General features: G+C 38.8%; 1 protein-coding gene across 1 annotated transcript in view; it reads left to right on the forward strand.

Moving 5' to 3' along the window:
- The window catches only part of KPNA1 (karyopherin subunit alpha 1), a 77912-nt gene extending 64937 nt beyond the window's left edge, over positions 1 to 12975 (forward strand). Inside the window, exons 12-14 of the mRNA XM_056109432.1 lie at positions 914 to 1041; positions 7014 to 7192; positions 9657 to 12975. Coding sequence (XP_055965407.1) covers positions 914 to 1041; positions 7014 to 7192; positions 9657 to 9844 — 495 coding nt within the window. The 3' untranslated portion in view covers positions 9845 to 12975. The remainder of the gene's footprint in view (positions 1 to 913; positions 1042 to 7013; positions 7193 to 9656) is intronic.
- The last annotated feature ends 1791 nt before the right edge of the window (positions 12976 to 14766 follow it).

Genomic DNA, 14766 nt, shown 5'->3' on the forward strand with positions numbered 1-14766 from the left:
TCAGAGAAGGTGACCCATTCCCAACTCCAAGAAGCCTGGGGTTTTCTGCCACTAGTCCTGCACACCTTTCAGTAGATTCTCATGTATCTGGGACTTGGGACGAGCCTGTGAAGTTTGACCCTTAGCCTGGCGGAGATTGGGTTTTAGGGGTTTGCGGCTGCCATGGTTCATTTGGAGTAGGCAGACAGACTTGCCTGCCCCCTCGCCCCAACCCTCCTCCGAGGCGCCCCGGTGAAATCAGCCTGGTGCTGGGTAGGGAGACATCTCTGCAGTGTGCTGCTCAGGCAGAGAACATTTTATGTTGGAAATATTTACAATGGGCCAGAGAGATTAATAGGCTTTTTATGTTTTGCATCTTGGAAGCCAAGGTTTTAATACCTGACAACTGCATGGTTTTCTGAGCTTGCTGTGTTTCTCAAAGACAAAAAAATAAGTTGGAAGACTGGGAGATAAATAACTTAATTTTGAATAAGTACACAAAGTGCTTAGAAAGGAGACTTGATAAAGGTCAGGTGATTTTGTGTGGGGGGGGTGGGGTGGGGTAATAGGTTTAAAGCAGTTAGCCACCCCTGGGCTAGGAGTCTGAGGAAATAGAAACTGGAAAGTTAACAATAACAAAAATTAGAGAAATGAGAAGTGAGAGAAATGAGAAGAATGGATGTTAACTTTCATGATTTGGTACTGTGAGAAGAAGAGAGGACTATAGAAGAGAACATTAGATTACAAAGTACTTGTGAGGGGCTATGTCACTAATACCAAATATCCATAAGTAGAGATATAATGAGAAGTTTATTCTAGTTTGTTTAGTAGAGAGGGAGTGGTGTCATTAATAAAGATAACTTGGAAAGTAAGATACCATGAACATTACTACAAATCTTATAATTTCCCTTTCCATTTGATATTTTAATACCAGACTGTGATAGATGCCAGCATTTTTCCAGCCCTTATTAGTATATTACAAACTGCTGAGTTTCGGACAAGGAAAGAAGCAGCTTGGGCCATCACAAATGCAACTTCTGGAGGATCAGCTGAACAAATCAAGTAAGTATTAATATAAAATCTGGTGTCTACCAATTGAAAATTCTCAGTTCTGGGCCTCTTTATTCTCAGTTTTATAATTAGACTCAAATACATAGTTCTTGAGTTCTTTCCCTTTTTTTTTTTTTTGCTAAAAGTATTTCTGAATTATGAGAAGGCACAGTTGAGCTTTGAATCAATCAAAATCTGAGACGGTAGTTTCTACATATTGTAGAGCTACTTGCCAAAAATAATCTTGTGTGGGTTAGAAGGTTACTTACCAGAGTCCAACTTTAATAACTAAACCTTTCTGTTTCTAGTTTAGATGTTTTAATAATTTGCTCAAGCGGGCCCAGTAATGTCTCCATTGGAGACTTTGTTGTTACTGTAGAATTGTACCAGACTTGAAAGAGCAGTGAGTTTTAGAATAAAGAGCGAACATAGAGTTATGGTATGTAGTGAAGGAGAAATCTGTATGTACTTGAAACTTCGATCAGTTCTTCACAAGAACATGAGACTCAGTTCTCAGTCAGTCATGTTATATTTCGGGTAGGAAAAAAAAGAATAGTGATGAAGGAAGAGGGTTTTAGACTTTTGACCTGCCTTAGCTTTCTTTTTTTCTATTTTGGTTATACTGAAGTCAGTGTTACACCAGGTATACTTTGCTGCTGAAACATAATAACTGCCCTTGCCATAACTTTCTTTGTAGACAGCTCAGATTATAGAAGATAGGGGTATTTTGCTATTGTTTTGGTTTGTTTGGGGTGGTTTTATTTTTGTTTTGTTTTTGAGCCACACCTGGCCTTGCTCAGAGGATCAGCTGAACAGCTTGCTCCTGGCTCTATGCTCAGGGATCACTCATGACAGTGCTCAGGAGACCACATTGGGTATCAGGGGCTGAACCTGAGTCAGACACAGGCAAAGCAAGTGCCTTACCTGTTCTGCTATCATTCTGGCCCTGAGTATTTAAATGAGTATTAATGCTTTCTTTTCCTGTTCTTTTGGGGGTTAATTGTAGGCCGTCACCAATGCTGATTTTTGTTATCGTGTTCAGAATTAAAAGATAGAAACATTGGGGGGTAGGGCATTTGCCTTGCACACGTATACCTAGGTTCGATCCCTGGCATCCCATATGGTCCCCCAAACACTGCCAAGAGTAATTCCTGAGTGCAGAGCCAGAAGTAACCCATGAGTAGCACCGAGTATGACCAAAAAAAAAGTACAAACATTTCAAAATTTCATTAGTTACAGAAGATTAAGTAGGTGCCCAAAGTAATAAAAGGTAAAGGTAAAGGCCCTCCCGTTGATCGTCGATTTGCTCGAGCGGGCCCAGTAACGTCTCCATTGGAGACTTTGTTGTTACTGTGTCTGGCATATCGAATACTCTCGGTAGCTTGCCAGGCTCTCCGAGAGGGGCGGAGGAATCGAACTCGGGTGGGCTATGTTGGCCGCTTGTAAGGCGAACGCCCTACCGCTGTGCTATCGCTCCAGCCCTAATCGCTCCAGTAATAAAATGGTAAATAAATAGCACATATTAAGTTTATTGTAGATACATTTTTCAAAGAAGACTTTAAGTGGTCTTCAGAAGCATATTTGTATGAGATTAGTTTTTTCCAGACTTCAACATGCTGTCTTTTGAGTAGGATGAGTATAATTCTAAGCATGTGCTTCCAGATGGCAGTAATTTAAACAAGTTGATAATCAGATTCTCTGATGAGATTTATAGTTATTGTCTCTACATTTTATGTCTAATGCATCTTCTAAGTTGAAAAGTTTAAACTTATTTGTTAAATGCTGTGGTATCTTTCATCAAAGTATTAAGAGTCTAGATGGACTGGAGTGCATGCCCTTCATATGTGGAACTTAAAGATAGCAACAAAGGTCCAAAGGCAACATAATAGGAGAATTGCTCCATCAACTGAGTCGCAGGTGGGAGGGACTGAGGAGTACACTGATATTGGAATTGCATGAATGAAAAACCATTGTTAAGCATTATAAATGATAGAATCTCTAATAATTTTTTTTTAAGTATTCAGAGGCATTTTGTGCTGGTCAAGAAGAGTAGCTACAGCACCATTCAAAAATTTGAGAGATAACAGCTGTCAGGGCATTTGCCTTGCACATGGCTGACCAGGGTTTGATCCTTGGCATTCCTGAGCACCGCCAGAAGTGATCCCTGAATACAGAGCCAGGAGTAAGCTCCAAGCACTGCCAGGTGTGGCATCAGAACCAAAAATAAAACTTCAGTCTATTTATAATAGTGAAGTTAATTATTTCCTTAGCATTTTCTTCTTAACAGGATGAATAATTCAAAACTATTACAGGGGACAGTGCACTAATAGAACCGATAGTGTATTTGCCTTATATGTGGCTGAACTAGGTTCCGTCTCTTGGTACCACATACAGTTCTGGAGCCCTGCCAGGAGTGATCCCTGAGTTCAGTCAGGAGTTAGCCCTGAACACCACTGGGTATGACCCCTCAAACCAGAAAATTATTAGAAAACTATTGGTTTATATTACTGAAAGAATGCTATCATTGATAAAAGATGTGGCTTGTTTTTGGACCACACCCAGCGATACTCAGGAGTTACTCTTGATTGTCCATTCAGGAATTACTCTTGGCAGGCTCTGGGACCATATAGGATGCCAGGAATCAAACCCAAGTTGCCTGCATATGATGAGAACACCCTACCCGCTGTGCTGTCACTGCAGCCCCTGCTGATTATGTGTTCAGAGACAATACGTAGATTAACAACCTAATTAAAATAACTTAGGAAATGCCCATAATTCTAGAGATTGTGTACAATAAATATTATTGGATGATACAGCTTATTCTAACAAATAATAACCTACTCACAAAAATGAGAAATACAGATTATTGATAGACTTTGAACATTATTTAGGATAGAATATTGTGAAGACATGGAGTGTGTTTAATCTTGAAAGTGATATAAATAAAGTATATTGAGAAAAAGCAAATGAGATGCTGTTGGCAGTAATTTCATCAGTATTGACCCAGGATTAAGATAATAGTAGTTTGGGATATTCGTATTTGGGAAAGTAGGATCTGTGTAGGACTTGCTGGCAAGCTACAGATACCAAAGATAGCAAAGAAAATGAAAGAAGTCAAAGATGATTGAGGAAAATTGAGTCCTAGTGATAAATCAAAAGGAACAAAATTATATTTGAGGGAAATGGTTTTAGACTTGGTAATTTATCATCTAAAAAAATCTGACTTTAACAGTTTTGTCTCTAAGAATTTACTTTTCTGAAATGATATTTCTTGCCCCAAAGTTTCTCTAATGAAACTTTTTGTTTGGGTTTGTTTTTGGTTTGGAGGCCACAACTAGTGATGTTCAGGGCTTACTCCTGGCTCTGCACTCTGGAATTACTACTGGCAGGACATGAAGGACCGTATGAGATGTTGGAGATTGAACCCGGGTCCTGCACATCAGACAGTCTCAATACCTGCTGTACTGTCTTTTTAGCCTTCATCTAAAGAAACTCTTAGGGGCTGGAGCGATAGCACAATGGGTAGGGCGTTTGCTTTGAACGGAGCCAACTGGGGTTCGATTGCCAGCATCCCATGTGTTCCCCTGAGCACCGCCAGGAATAACTCCTGAGTGCAGAGCCAGGAGTAACCCCTGTGTATTACCAGTGTGACCCAAAAAGCAAAAAATAGAAAAAAATTAAAAGTTAAAAAAAACTCTTAAATGTAAAACTATTGATAATCGTTTTTCCCAGATTTAAGATATTTAATATAATTTAAGAAATATAAAATTTAAAAAGTACTCTTCAACCAGTGGTTTTGGGAAAACTGGATAACCATTTGTAAAAAATGAAAGTTCAATCTGTATATTACATCTTATAAAAAAGACAGTTCAAAGTGAATTAAAGATCTTAAAATCAAGCCAGAATCTATAAAATGCATTGAGTAAAATAAAGGCTTAATGTTTCAAGATTTGGACTTCAAAAGATGTCTTCAATGATGCAGTGCCATGGGCAGAGGAAACAGAATCAAAAGTAAACAAATGAGAGTATATCAGACTAAAGAGTTCTGCAGGGTCTACAGCCATATTACTGTGAATGCACCTAATCTCATCTGATCTCAGAAGGCTTTCAGTATGGCTTAAATCATGGGCTAAAACTAAAAGAGGCTAACTGAATGGGATAAAATACTTGCTTTCAGCACATCAGATAGAGAATTGATACACATCAGATGGAATGCTCACAACGATCAACAAAAAAAAGCCAAAATCCCATTTAAAATGGAAAGTGGAAATGAACTGGGACTTTTTAAAAATTTTTTAAAATTTTAATTTAATTTTGAAATTTGTAATGTAATTTTTAAATTTTTTATTTTTATAAAGGTCACAGTAATTTATTACATTCAGTGTTCTGACACCAACCCAAATTAACATTAATTAAAATTTAGAATTTTCCTAAACATCACCAAAGCCTGCCCCATAGCAGGTCCCAAATAATTAATTTCATATTGCTTGTTATGAATAATGCACTAAAAATGATCAAAAAAAGTTCCCTTAGAAAGTGCGTGAAGATTGTTGTATCTCACCCTCGAGCCAATAAGCCCTTGTTATAAGAGATTACTAACAGTTTGAGCCTTGTGTGCTAATACATTTTTTTAATTGAGATTGGTTGTCTTCTACTTTACATCCCATCCAATGTGGTGTGCTACTCCTGGTATATTAGTGGTATATACTATGAGAGTCACTTGAGGAATTCTAAAAATTTGAATGGGGTGCTGGAGTTAAAATTTTTACTTGATGTTTGACTTAGGGATCTGGAGGCATCTCTGCAGCTTGTTAATCTCTTCTGAGATTTATTTGTTAGCTTCTGGATCATACTGGTTAATGTGCTTATATGGCACCAGAGGCAATTGTGAGCTGCCAGGCTTCCAGAAGAACAGGGAAATAGGGAGGTTGCTCATCCCCTACTCCTTGAGAGCCTGGAGATTTCGGTCGCAAAATCTGTATACTTGAGTTTTTCAATAGATTAATTTATGGATGAGACTCCTCCGGAGCCTGTGGAGATGGGCCGTGAGCATGACAGTGGTTGGGTTCTGGAGGTTTTCTGCTGCTGGAGCTCTGATTGGGCAGGTGGTGGGCTTACACCCCCGCCCCAGGGTGCCCCGAATAAGACTCAGCCTCATGTGGGGTGGACGGGACTTCTGAGGGAGACCAATAGATGGCCAACCGGCACTTGAAAAAATGCTCATCATCACTTATTAGGGAAATCCAAGGTGACCATCTCTCACCAGTGAGAATGGCACATATCAAAAATACAGGGAGCAATGAATTACATGATTCCATTGTTCCTTATAGTTGTGTAGTAGTCCACTGTGGATATTTATCACACATTCATGACGAATTTATCTACTGCTGGACACCTAACCTGATTCGGTTTCTTAGCTACTGCACTAAGTGCTTCAATGAGTAGTGACACATATGTCTTTTTGAATGACTGGGGGGGGGGGGGTTTGCCTATTTTTTAAATTGTCCAGTTTTTCGATATGCCAGACACAGTAACAACAAAGTCTCCAATGGAGACGTTACTGGGCCCGCTCGAGCAAATCGACGATCAACGGGAGGGCCTTTACCTTTACCTTTTACCTTCTGTTTTAAAGTTTTAAGAGTTTTGTGTACAAAATAGAATTTGTTTCGTATGCCTGTTCTGGCTTTCGTTCCAAGTGTGTCTTGTTTCAAAAGTTTGATTATCTGTAGAAACAAAGATAAAATTAGTTTAAAAGTATGCTTGTTGAGGACTTACCCATATTCAGACTAAGAAAGTATTAACAATTTCCTGGAGTCCAGTAGAGTGGAGGGGTAAAAAAAGAATGGAATCAGTGCTAAACAACTGATTTTGTGTGTGCTAAGAGTGCCTATTTCTCAGTTCATACACTTAGACTTTGACTCATCAATTTTATAATTTTTATAAATTTAAGAGCTTTGTCTCACGAAATTTTTCTTTGTATTTAGGTACCTCGTTGAGCTCGGTTGTATCAAGCCACTGTGTGATCTACTCACAGTCATGGACTCTAAGATTGTACAGGTTGCCCTCAATGGCTTAGAAAATATTCTAAGACTTGGGGAACAAGAAGCCAAAAGGAACGGCACTGGCATCAACCCTTACTGTGCTTTGATTGAAGAAGCTTATGGTAAAACAAAGTGTTTAATAGATGTCCTGAAATTCTTTCTTTTTTTTTTTAATTCTCACATAGAAACATTGTGATGAATGATAGTATGGAGTGTAGCACTGTAACACTGTCCTCCCATTGCTCATCAATTTACTCAAGCGGACACCAGTAATGTCTCCATTGTGAGACTTGTTACTGTTTTTGGCATATCAAATACGCCACAGGGAGCTTGCCAGGCTCTGCTGTGCGGGCGGGATACTCTCGGAAGCTTGCTGGGCTCTCCGAAAGGGACAGAGGAATCGAAGTCGGGTCAGCCGCATGTAAGGCAAATGCCTTACCCACTGTGCTATTGCTCCAGCCCTACCCGCTGTGCTGTACACTCAGTATAGGGTGTAGAGTTGGTAATGTAAAGAGAAGGGAGTATTACTTAGTTTAGCAGTGTTTACATTGAACTCTTCTAAGATAGTCCTAGTTCCTGACTTTACCTTTGTGGTGTTCCCTTGTATTAATAGTTGATTTGAGCCCCAAGAATATTTGCTGTAGACAGTGCATGACCTGTTATTTTAAAAGATTTGTTCTGAGGGCGTGGGGATAATTCAATAGTACAAGTAGACATGTACTCAACTCATCTGATTTCTGGCATTACATAGTCCCCTAAGATTGCCAGGCATGGCTCTAGAGTCCTCCAGCACCCGGATAGTCTGAGTAATCCCTGGCACTACAAGGTCTAAATAGCATGATATTCTTGGCTTTTTCATTGAATTGCCAGTCTGATTGGTTGAGAATCTCTCATAGGGCTCCTGTCACACTGACAGTCTCTGAAAGATTTAGAGTTCTCATTTTGAATTGATTCCTCCATTTTTTTCCGACCCTAAAATATTTCTGATCTAGCATCTCAGTAATACTCACCTACCATTTGGTTTCCGCTTTATTTTCATCTAAATTTTAACTGTACATGTAGTCATTGGTTTGCTAATGGGTACTTTAGACTGTTCCAGGACAATGGTTTTCAATCATACTTGTTACCCTTCAGATGAAAACCCCTGCCCTAGGGACCGGAGTAATAGTACAGTGGGTAGGGCATTTTCCTTGCATGAGACCAACCCGGGTTTGATCCCTGGTATCCCATATGGTCCCCTGAGGCCCGCCAGGAGTAATTCCTGAGTGCAGAGCAAGAGTAATACTCTCTGAGCATCACTGGTTGTGACCCAAAAAGCAAAAAATAAAAACAAAACTCCTGCTCTGGGGTTTATTTCTGAGAATGGAATTAAGGTCCAAGTAAGTTCATTTTCAGATTTATCAAATAAGTAGAATTGTTTTCAAAAATGATCTTAAGAACGTACATTTTAAAAAATTAAAAAATAACTGGAGAGAGTACGGTGGGAAGGTGCTGGGTTTGCATGTAGCAGATCTTGGTTCAATCCATGTACCCCATATAGTCCCCCCAAGCACTGTCAGGAGTGATCCCTGAGCGCAGAATCAAGATAAGTCCTGAGTACTGCTGGGTGTGATCCAAGAACAAAAACTTTTTAAAGATTATAAATGCAGTTTCAAATGTTGACTGTTAAGTAAGGACTTTTTTAAAAGAATGCTCCTTGACTCAGCTTTCCAGGGATAAATACTGACCTTTTAAACATACATTTCAGTTGAGGATATGTATACCAGTATTTTTCCTTTGAGAAATATTAACATTCATGATTGTTGACTACAGCAGTTTGATTACAGCAGTTGAATTACTTACAGCCTTTAAGATTTAAAAGAACAAAAACCTTACTTAGTTGAACTTGAAGTTATACGGTCACGGTCCTCCCGTTGTTTATCAATTTGCTCGAGCAGGCCCAGTAACATCTACATCATGAGACTTGTTACTGTGTTTGGCATATTGAATACATCACGGGTAGCTTCCCAGGCTTCGCCGAGCGGGCGAGATAATCTCAGTAGCTTGCCGGGCTCTCTGAGAGGGGCGGAGGAATCGAACTCGGGTCGGCCATGTTGGCTGCGTGCAAGGCAAACGCCCTACCCGCTGTGCTATCGCTCCAGCCCGAACTTGAAGTTAATAAAGAAAATTTGTTTTCTAGTTGTTTTAGGCATAATCCCAGTTTTATGCAATACAAATTGGTTCTGGCTGGTTTAAGGGTAGTCAGTTTGAAATGATACTGCAGCCCAGGTAGGTAGAAGTAGAGCCAAAAATTAATTAGGTCATAGTAGGAATAGTTGTATTGACACAAGGCACTGATGTGGCTGCTTACAGAGTATGCTGCTTCTGTAGACTGGGAATTGCTTGCATGTTTGTTTAGAATGTCATGCTGTGGTATAACAAACATGTAATCCTAGTAATAATTTCTATGTTCCTACTAAATGCATAATGAAGGAGATAAATTGGATATAAAATTTTCTTTTCCATTGTGGAAAGACACGATGGAGAAATGGTTTCGTTGCATTTTCAAAAAGATCCTCAATAGATTTTCCTTTTTCTTCATCTTAGGTTTGGATAAAATTGAGTTCCTTCAGAGTCATGAAAACCAGGAGATCTACCAGAAGGCCTTTGATCTTATTGAGCATTACTTTGGGACCGAGGATGAGGACAGCAGCATCACACCCCAGGTTGACCTGAGTCAGCAGCAGTACATCTTCCAGCAGTGTGAGGCTCCTATGGAAGGGTTCCAGCTTTGAAGCACTGTCCTGCTTTCATGTTCCTGTGTCAAACCAGGCTACCCAGTCAAGTCCTCTTGTGGAGTCCACAGTTCTCATGGAGCTAACTTCTCAAATGTTTTCCATAATACTGTTTGCGCTCATTTGCTTGCCTTGCGCACCTGCTCTCTTACACACATCTGGAAAACCTGGCTCTCTGTGATGGACTACCCATCTAATAAATAGGGTAACCAGATCAGCCCACTCTCTTATGGAAAATCCCTAGGCTTTGGAGACACGCACTTACATGAGTCATGGGAATATACACACATTAATGTGGCTCCCATCTTTTTGTGGGGGAAGAAAGAGGACTCCTTATCCCTTTAATGTGGGGGAAAATACTGACATTTAGGATGAGACCTAACCTTTATCTTGAATTTCACACAACTACTTGCAACAAGAGAGATGTTTAGACCTGTTGTGTATACTTCAGAATACTTTTCAGGAGCTCTTCCACAGTGAACCTTGGATTACCTGGTGGCTTTTTCTAGCCAAATTTGCATTAATCCTTACTGAGATTGGATGGTCTCTTTCTATTGGCGCCATTCTTCAGATATTAAAGTTAAACCATCTACTCCCTCACCTTCAGCCTTCAGTGAATGTGCTTTCTAGTTGTCAGGAATGCTGAAGAATTAACACTTTGACTCTTAAATGTGATTCTGGTGTGATGATTCCCTTAGAGCAGAAAAGTAAGGAGCACGTATTAACTTGTATGGCTCTTTTGCTTCTCTTTGATCTTATGTGTCTTAGGATTTGGAAGTGGTTCAATTCTAACACTGGTGTGACGATTAGAATCCTTAGTAATTGAAACCATACCCTGTAATTTAAAAACAAAAGCATATGACCAAATCAGGAAGAAAAAAACCCTCCAATTTTCTAAACTCAAATAGTGTGACTAGAGGCTGTGTTTCTGCACTAAATGTTTCAGGCTTTGTGGTCCTGATCAAGGTCCTCATTAAATTGAAGTTCACCTTAGGTGCTTTCAATCCTCTGGGACTGGCAGATAACACATACTTTTAAAGGTTACTTTGGGAACTATTTCTTAGCCAGGTGCAGCTTGATTCTTGATTCATGCTGCATATATAACCCCTTTAATGTAGCATCTTTATCATAACCTACTCAATATGACCCATTTAATTCAGATAAGGGCAGTAGATCTTTTTTTCTTAGAACCTCGTTATTACCTATTCATTTCATTTCCTGCTAGTCCTGCCCAGTCAGGTTCCCTTCCCCACCCAAATAAAGTTTCTACCTTCTAACTCATGTAATGACTGCAATCTATACTGCAAATGGCGCTTCCAGTACTGTCTTCTGTGATCTACATTTGTGCTTGGACTGGAATGAAAATATAAGCTTAATTGCCAAGAGAACTGCAACTGAGTTCAATACGACTTCTTGGTGCTAGTTGGCCATCTTGACTCAATGTTGGAACACTCTTATCAGAGAAGATTTTTTGTTGATAATGTTGTTCAAAATGAATTCTGAAGGAAAAAGTTGCTCATCTTTGTTTCAGAGAATACCCTTTTAAGCCTCTTTAATCTTGTCATCTTCCAGAATTCATTATAACCCCAAAGTGTAACTATTTGGAAGTTCCCCCTGTCAAGCTATTATACATCTCTGGTAAATCCTGCTGAACGTTAGGGATACTCAGAGCTTTCATACCTCATCATGTTGTTACTTAAGCAGCCAACTTATGTGACCTGGTGTAAACTTTTAGAAATCCACTTCAAAGTAGGAAAGATACAAAGACAAAGGACATTTATCAGCCAAGTGTGAAGCATTCTTCGCATCTAGTCTGTAGTTGTGTCTGTGCTCTGGATGGATACCGTCTGATGTCTTTATTGATGGAGCAGCCACTACAATACTAGTCAACTCCCATCTATAACTGTTACTTTTTCTAGTGCTGCTTTGTGCTGAAAGAACATTTTCGTTTACTGCACTTGACCTGTAAAAGACTGATTCTTTGTAATTATAAAGAAAAATTAGGTGGTTAATTTAAACAAAAACTTTCAATGTTGCCTTTACATCACATTAAAGTAACTTCTTCCAGAAGGGTAATTAGAAGCACTGATATCATAGTAAAAAAATCTTGGTTTAACCTTTTTTGGGGGGTTGGGGAGGCAGCTAGTTTTGTTTTGTTTTGTTTTTTTCGATTGTAAATTACTGGTAATCCATGTCATTTCTATGGGCTGTTTAAATTATGTACCTTCTATTGAATAATTTCAGTTTATTTTGATAAACCAATTTGAATGGGAAAAAAGCACACAAAATTGTTTCCCCAAGTTAGTAAGCATAGTGTACATTCGGAATTTTTGCTAGTGATTGTAGGTGTATCAAGAAAGTGATTAAAACAAAGTCCTTTGAACTAATGTGGTCTACTTTGTGTTTAAAACAGAGGAATTTATCTTGACTCTGCCCTAGAAATTTATGAGCCATGAGAGCTAAACTAAATTTTTATTGTAATAAGTGTTTTTTTAATATTAAAATTGGAATTGACTAGAAGTCCTAGCATAATTGTTGGAACTGCTAAAATAGCCTTTTTGGTAATAAAAGTGATATTTTTAGAAGGTAAGTGTAAGTCCTATCTTTAGTTCCCTGGCAGACTTAATTTACATAAAATTAATTTGAGTATCACTGAGATGCTCAGTACAAGACAACTTTCTGCACTTTCATATACTGATGGGAGGAGAGGTACTTGATTTTCCTTCTCTCCCTCCTCTAAACTTTAAAAGTATATTCTTTGTAGTGAGAACTTTGATGGGGAAAAGTATATATTCAGAGCATTTGCAATGTAAAGGCACCTTCTCTTTTAAATACCAGCAGGTAGGTATGGTTAGTTGAAGAAATCAGGAAAGGTAAAAATGATAAATAGGGAGAAAAGTGAGAATTAGGAGACAGGGTTCTTTTTGGAAAACTTAATGTTCCTGCCACAAAGTAATTAGGACCCTTTTAAAAACTTTAAGTTTGTCAACTGTACTGTTGTTGAGAACTATTGCTCTAGGATTATTTCTTCCATATGCCAGATAAGCTGATTGACTTTTGGGTGGTTTTCATTGTTAATGTCACAGATACAAACGTTGACAATTATCCTGTAATAAATCTGAATTGTTCGAGATTGTTGCTGATTTTGCCTAAGAAAAAGTATGTAGTCTGTTTTCAAAACCAAACTGTTTTTACGTGACCACCTATAAGGCAACTTTAAATGCTAGGTATTTCAGTTATTTAATCTCCTAGTTGGGGTTCACATCAGTTTTTCTTGAATGGAGGGATTTTCTTCTCTGTGCAGAGTAGTTTGGATGTTTATATTAAAAGGTAAGTCATTTGTTTGCAGCTGTTTCAGGGCTTGGGGCTATATTGGGAGTGTGTGTGTGTGTGTGTGTGTGTGTGTGTGTGTACTGTAATTGAGGTGTCAAGTAAAGGGTTCACTTTTAGGAAAGGATATGGTTGCTTTTTATATATGTGTGTATATACATACTACATACACACACACACATACACACACACACACACTACCTCCTACATTCCAAAATTTATTTGTAGATAGGTTATACCCTTAAATGGAAACTTAGCTCCAAATCTTTTGCCATCTGAAATGAGCGACTATTTCTCCTCTGGTGAGTGGATTGACTGTCAAATTGGGACATAGTTGAGCTAAATATTTCTGTCATTTTTTTAAAAAGTAACACAAGGCCAGGTGTGACACTACTATGTCTCCTCTAATTATTGTATCAGTAATAACAGGTATCAGAAAAATGCGATAATTCTAAATTTTAAATACCAAATAGTTACTGGATATTAAATGCATTTAGAAGATGAGTGTAAGAGTTGAGTGGTGAAAGAAAATAAGAGATAAGGTGCTCTGCTTGCATACAACCAACCCTATTTTGAATGCTGGCACTCCATACGGACCCCAGAGCACTGCCAGGAGTGATTGAGCACCACCTGGATAGTGTGCCCCAAAACTAAAAGAATTGAGGGTAAATTAATCCACAGCTGTTTTTATATAGGTCAAACAGAAATTTACTATTGTAGGGGAAATTTGGGAGAGACGATATATAGTGCTGGGGATTGAATCAGGCCACATGCAAGAAGACTTGTCGCTCTGGCTTCTAATTGTCTGTGTCTCTTTTATGCCAGATTTCTGGCTAAGGGCTTTCACTTTTTCTCACCAAATCCTCCAACTGCTCTTTGAATTGGATAATTGTCATTGTGGTACATAGGATAAAGTAAAAAACCTACAAGAGTTTGCCCCCAGGATCATAATTTTTAGATCTTATTTGCCCACTGTGGTTGTGTATCTTGAGGAAAGCAGCAGAGGATGATATCTTATACCAAGAACTCCCAACACTAAACTTGCACCAGTCACAGCCGCGCCAGCTCTTTGTTGACCATTGTTCAGTCTTCCTCATGATCAGTACTTTTAAAATTAGAAAATGAGAGGTAAACTGCTTTTAAGTTACATATTTTGGTGTGTAGAACCTTTTAGGCCAAACAGTATTTCCTTGCTCTTTGCTTAAATTCTCTATGACCTGACAAAACAAATTTTTAAAATGTGAATGATTTTGAGTTTAGTAAAGGCTAAACGAGCGTTTCTCAACTGGTGGCCATAAGACTGGTGATTCCCTGTATTCCAAGGGGGCCTCGGGTGAAAGAAAATCTTGTTAAGTGTGTTAGCCATGAATCCAAAGTAGGGGGCTAACTGGTAGTACAGGATGGCCACAGGAAAAAAGACGAGAAAAGGACCATGGTCAAAAGGTTGAGAAACACTGGACTGTTTGAACTCAAAAAAAAAAAAAATACACACACACACACACACACATAGAAGGAAAGGCCTTGGAGTGAAGAATACTACACCTTAGAAAGTGGTATTACAGATGTCAGTGTAATACAGCTTACTTCCTAAA

The sequence above is a fragment of the Sorex fumeus genome, unplaced genomic scaffold (genome assembly GCF_029834395.1).
Source record: "Sorex fumeus unplaced genomic scaffold, SorFum_2.1 ptg000265l, whole genome shotgun sequence".
Taxonomy (NCBI): Eukaryota; Metazoa; Chordata; class Mammalia; order Eulipotyphla; family Soricidae; genus Sorex; species Sorex fumeus.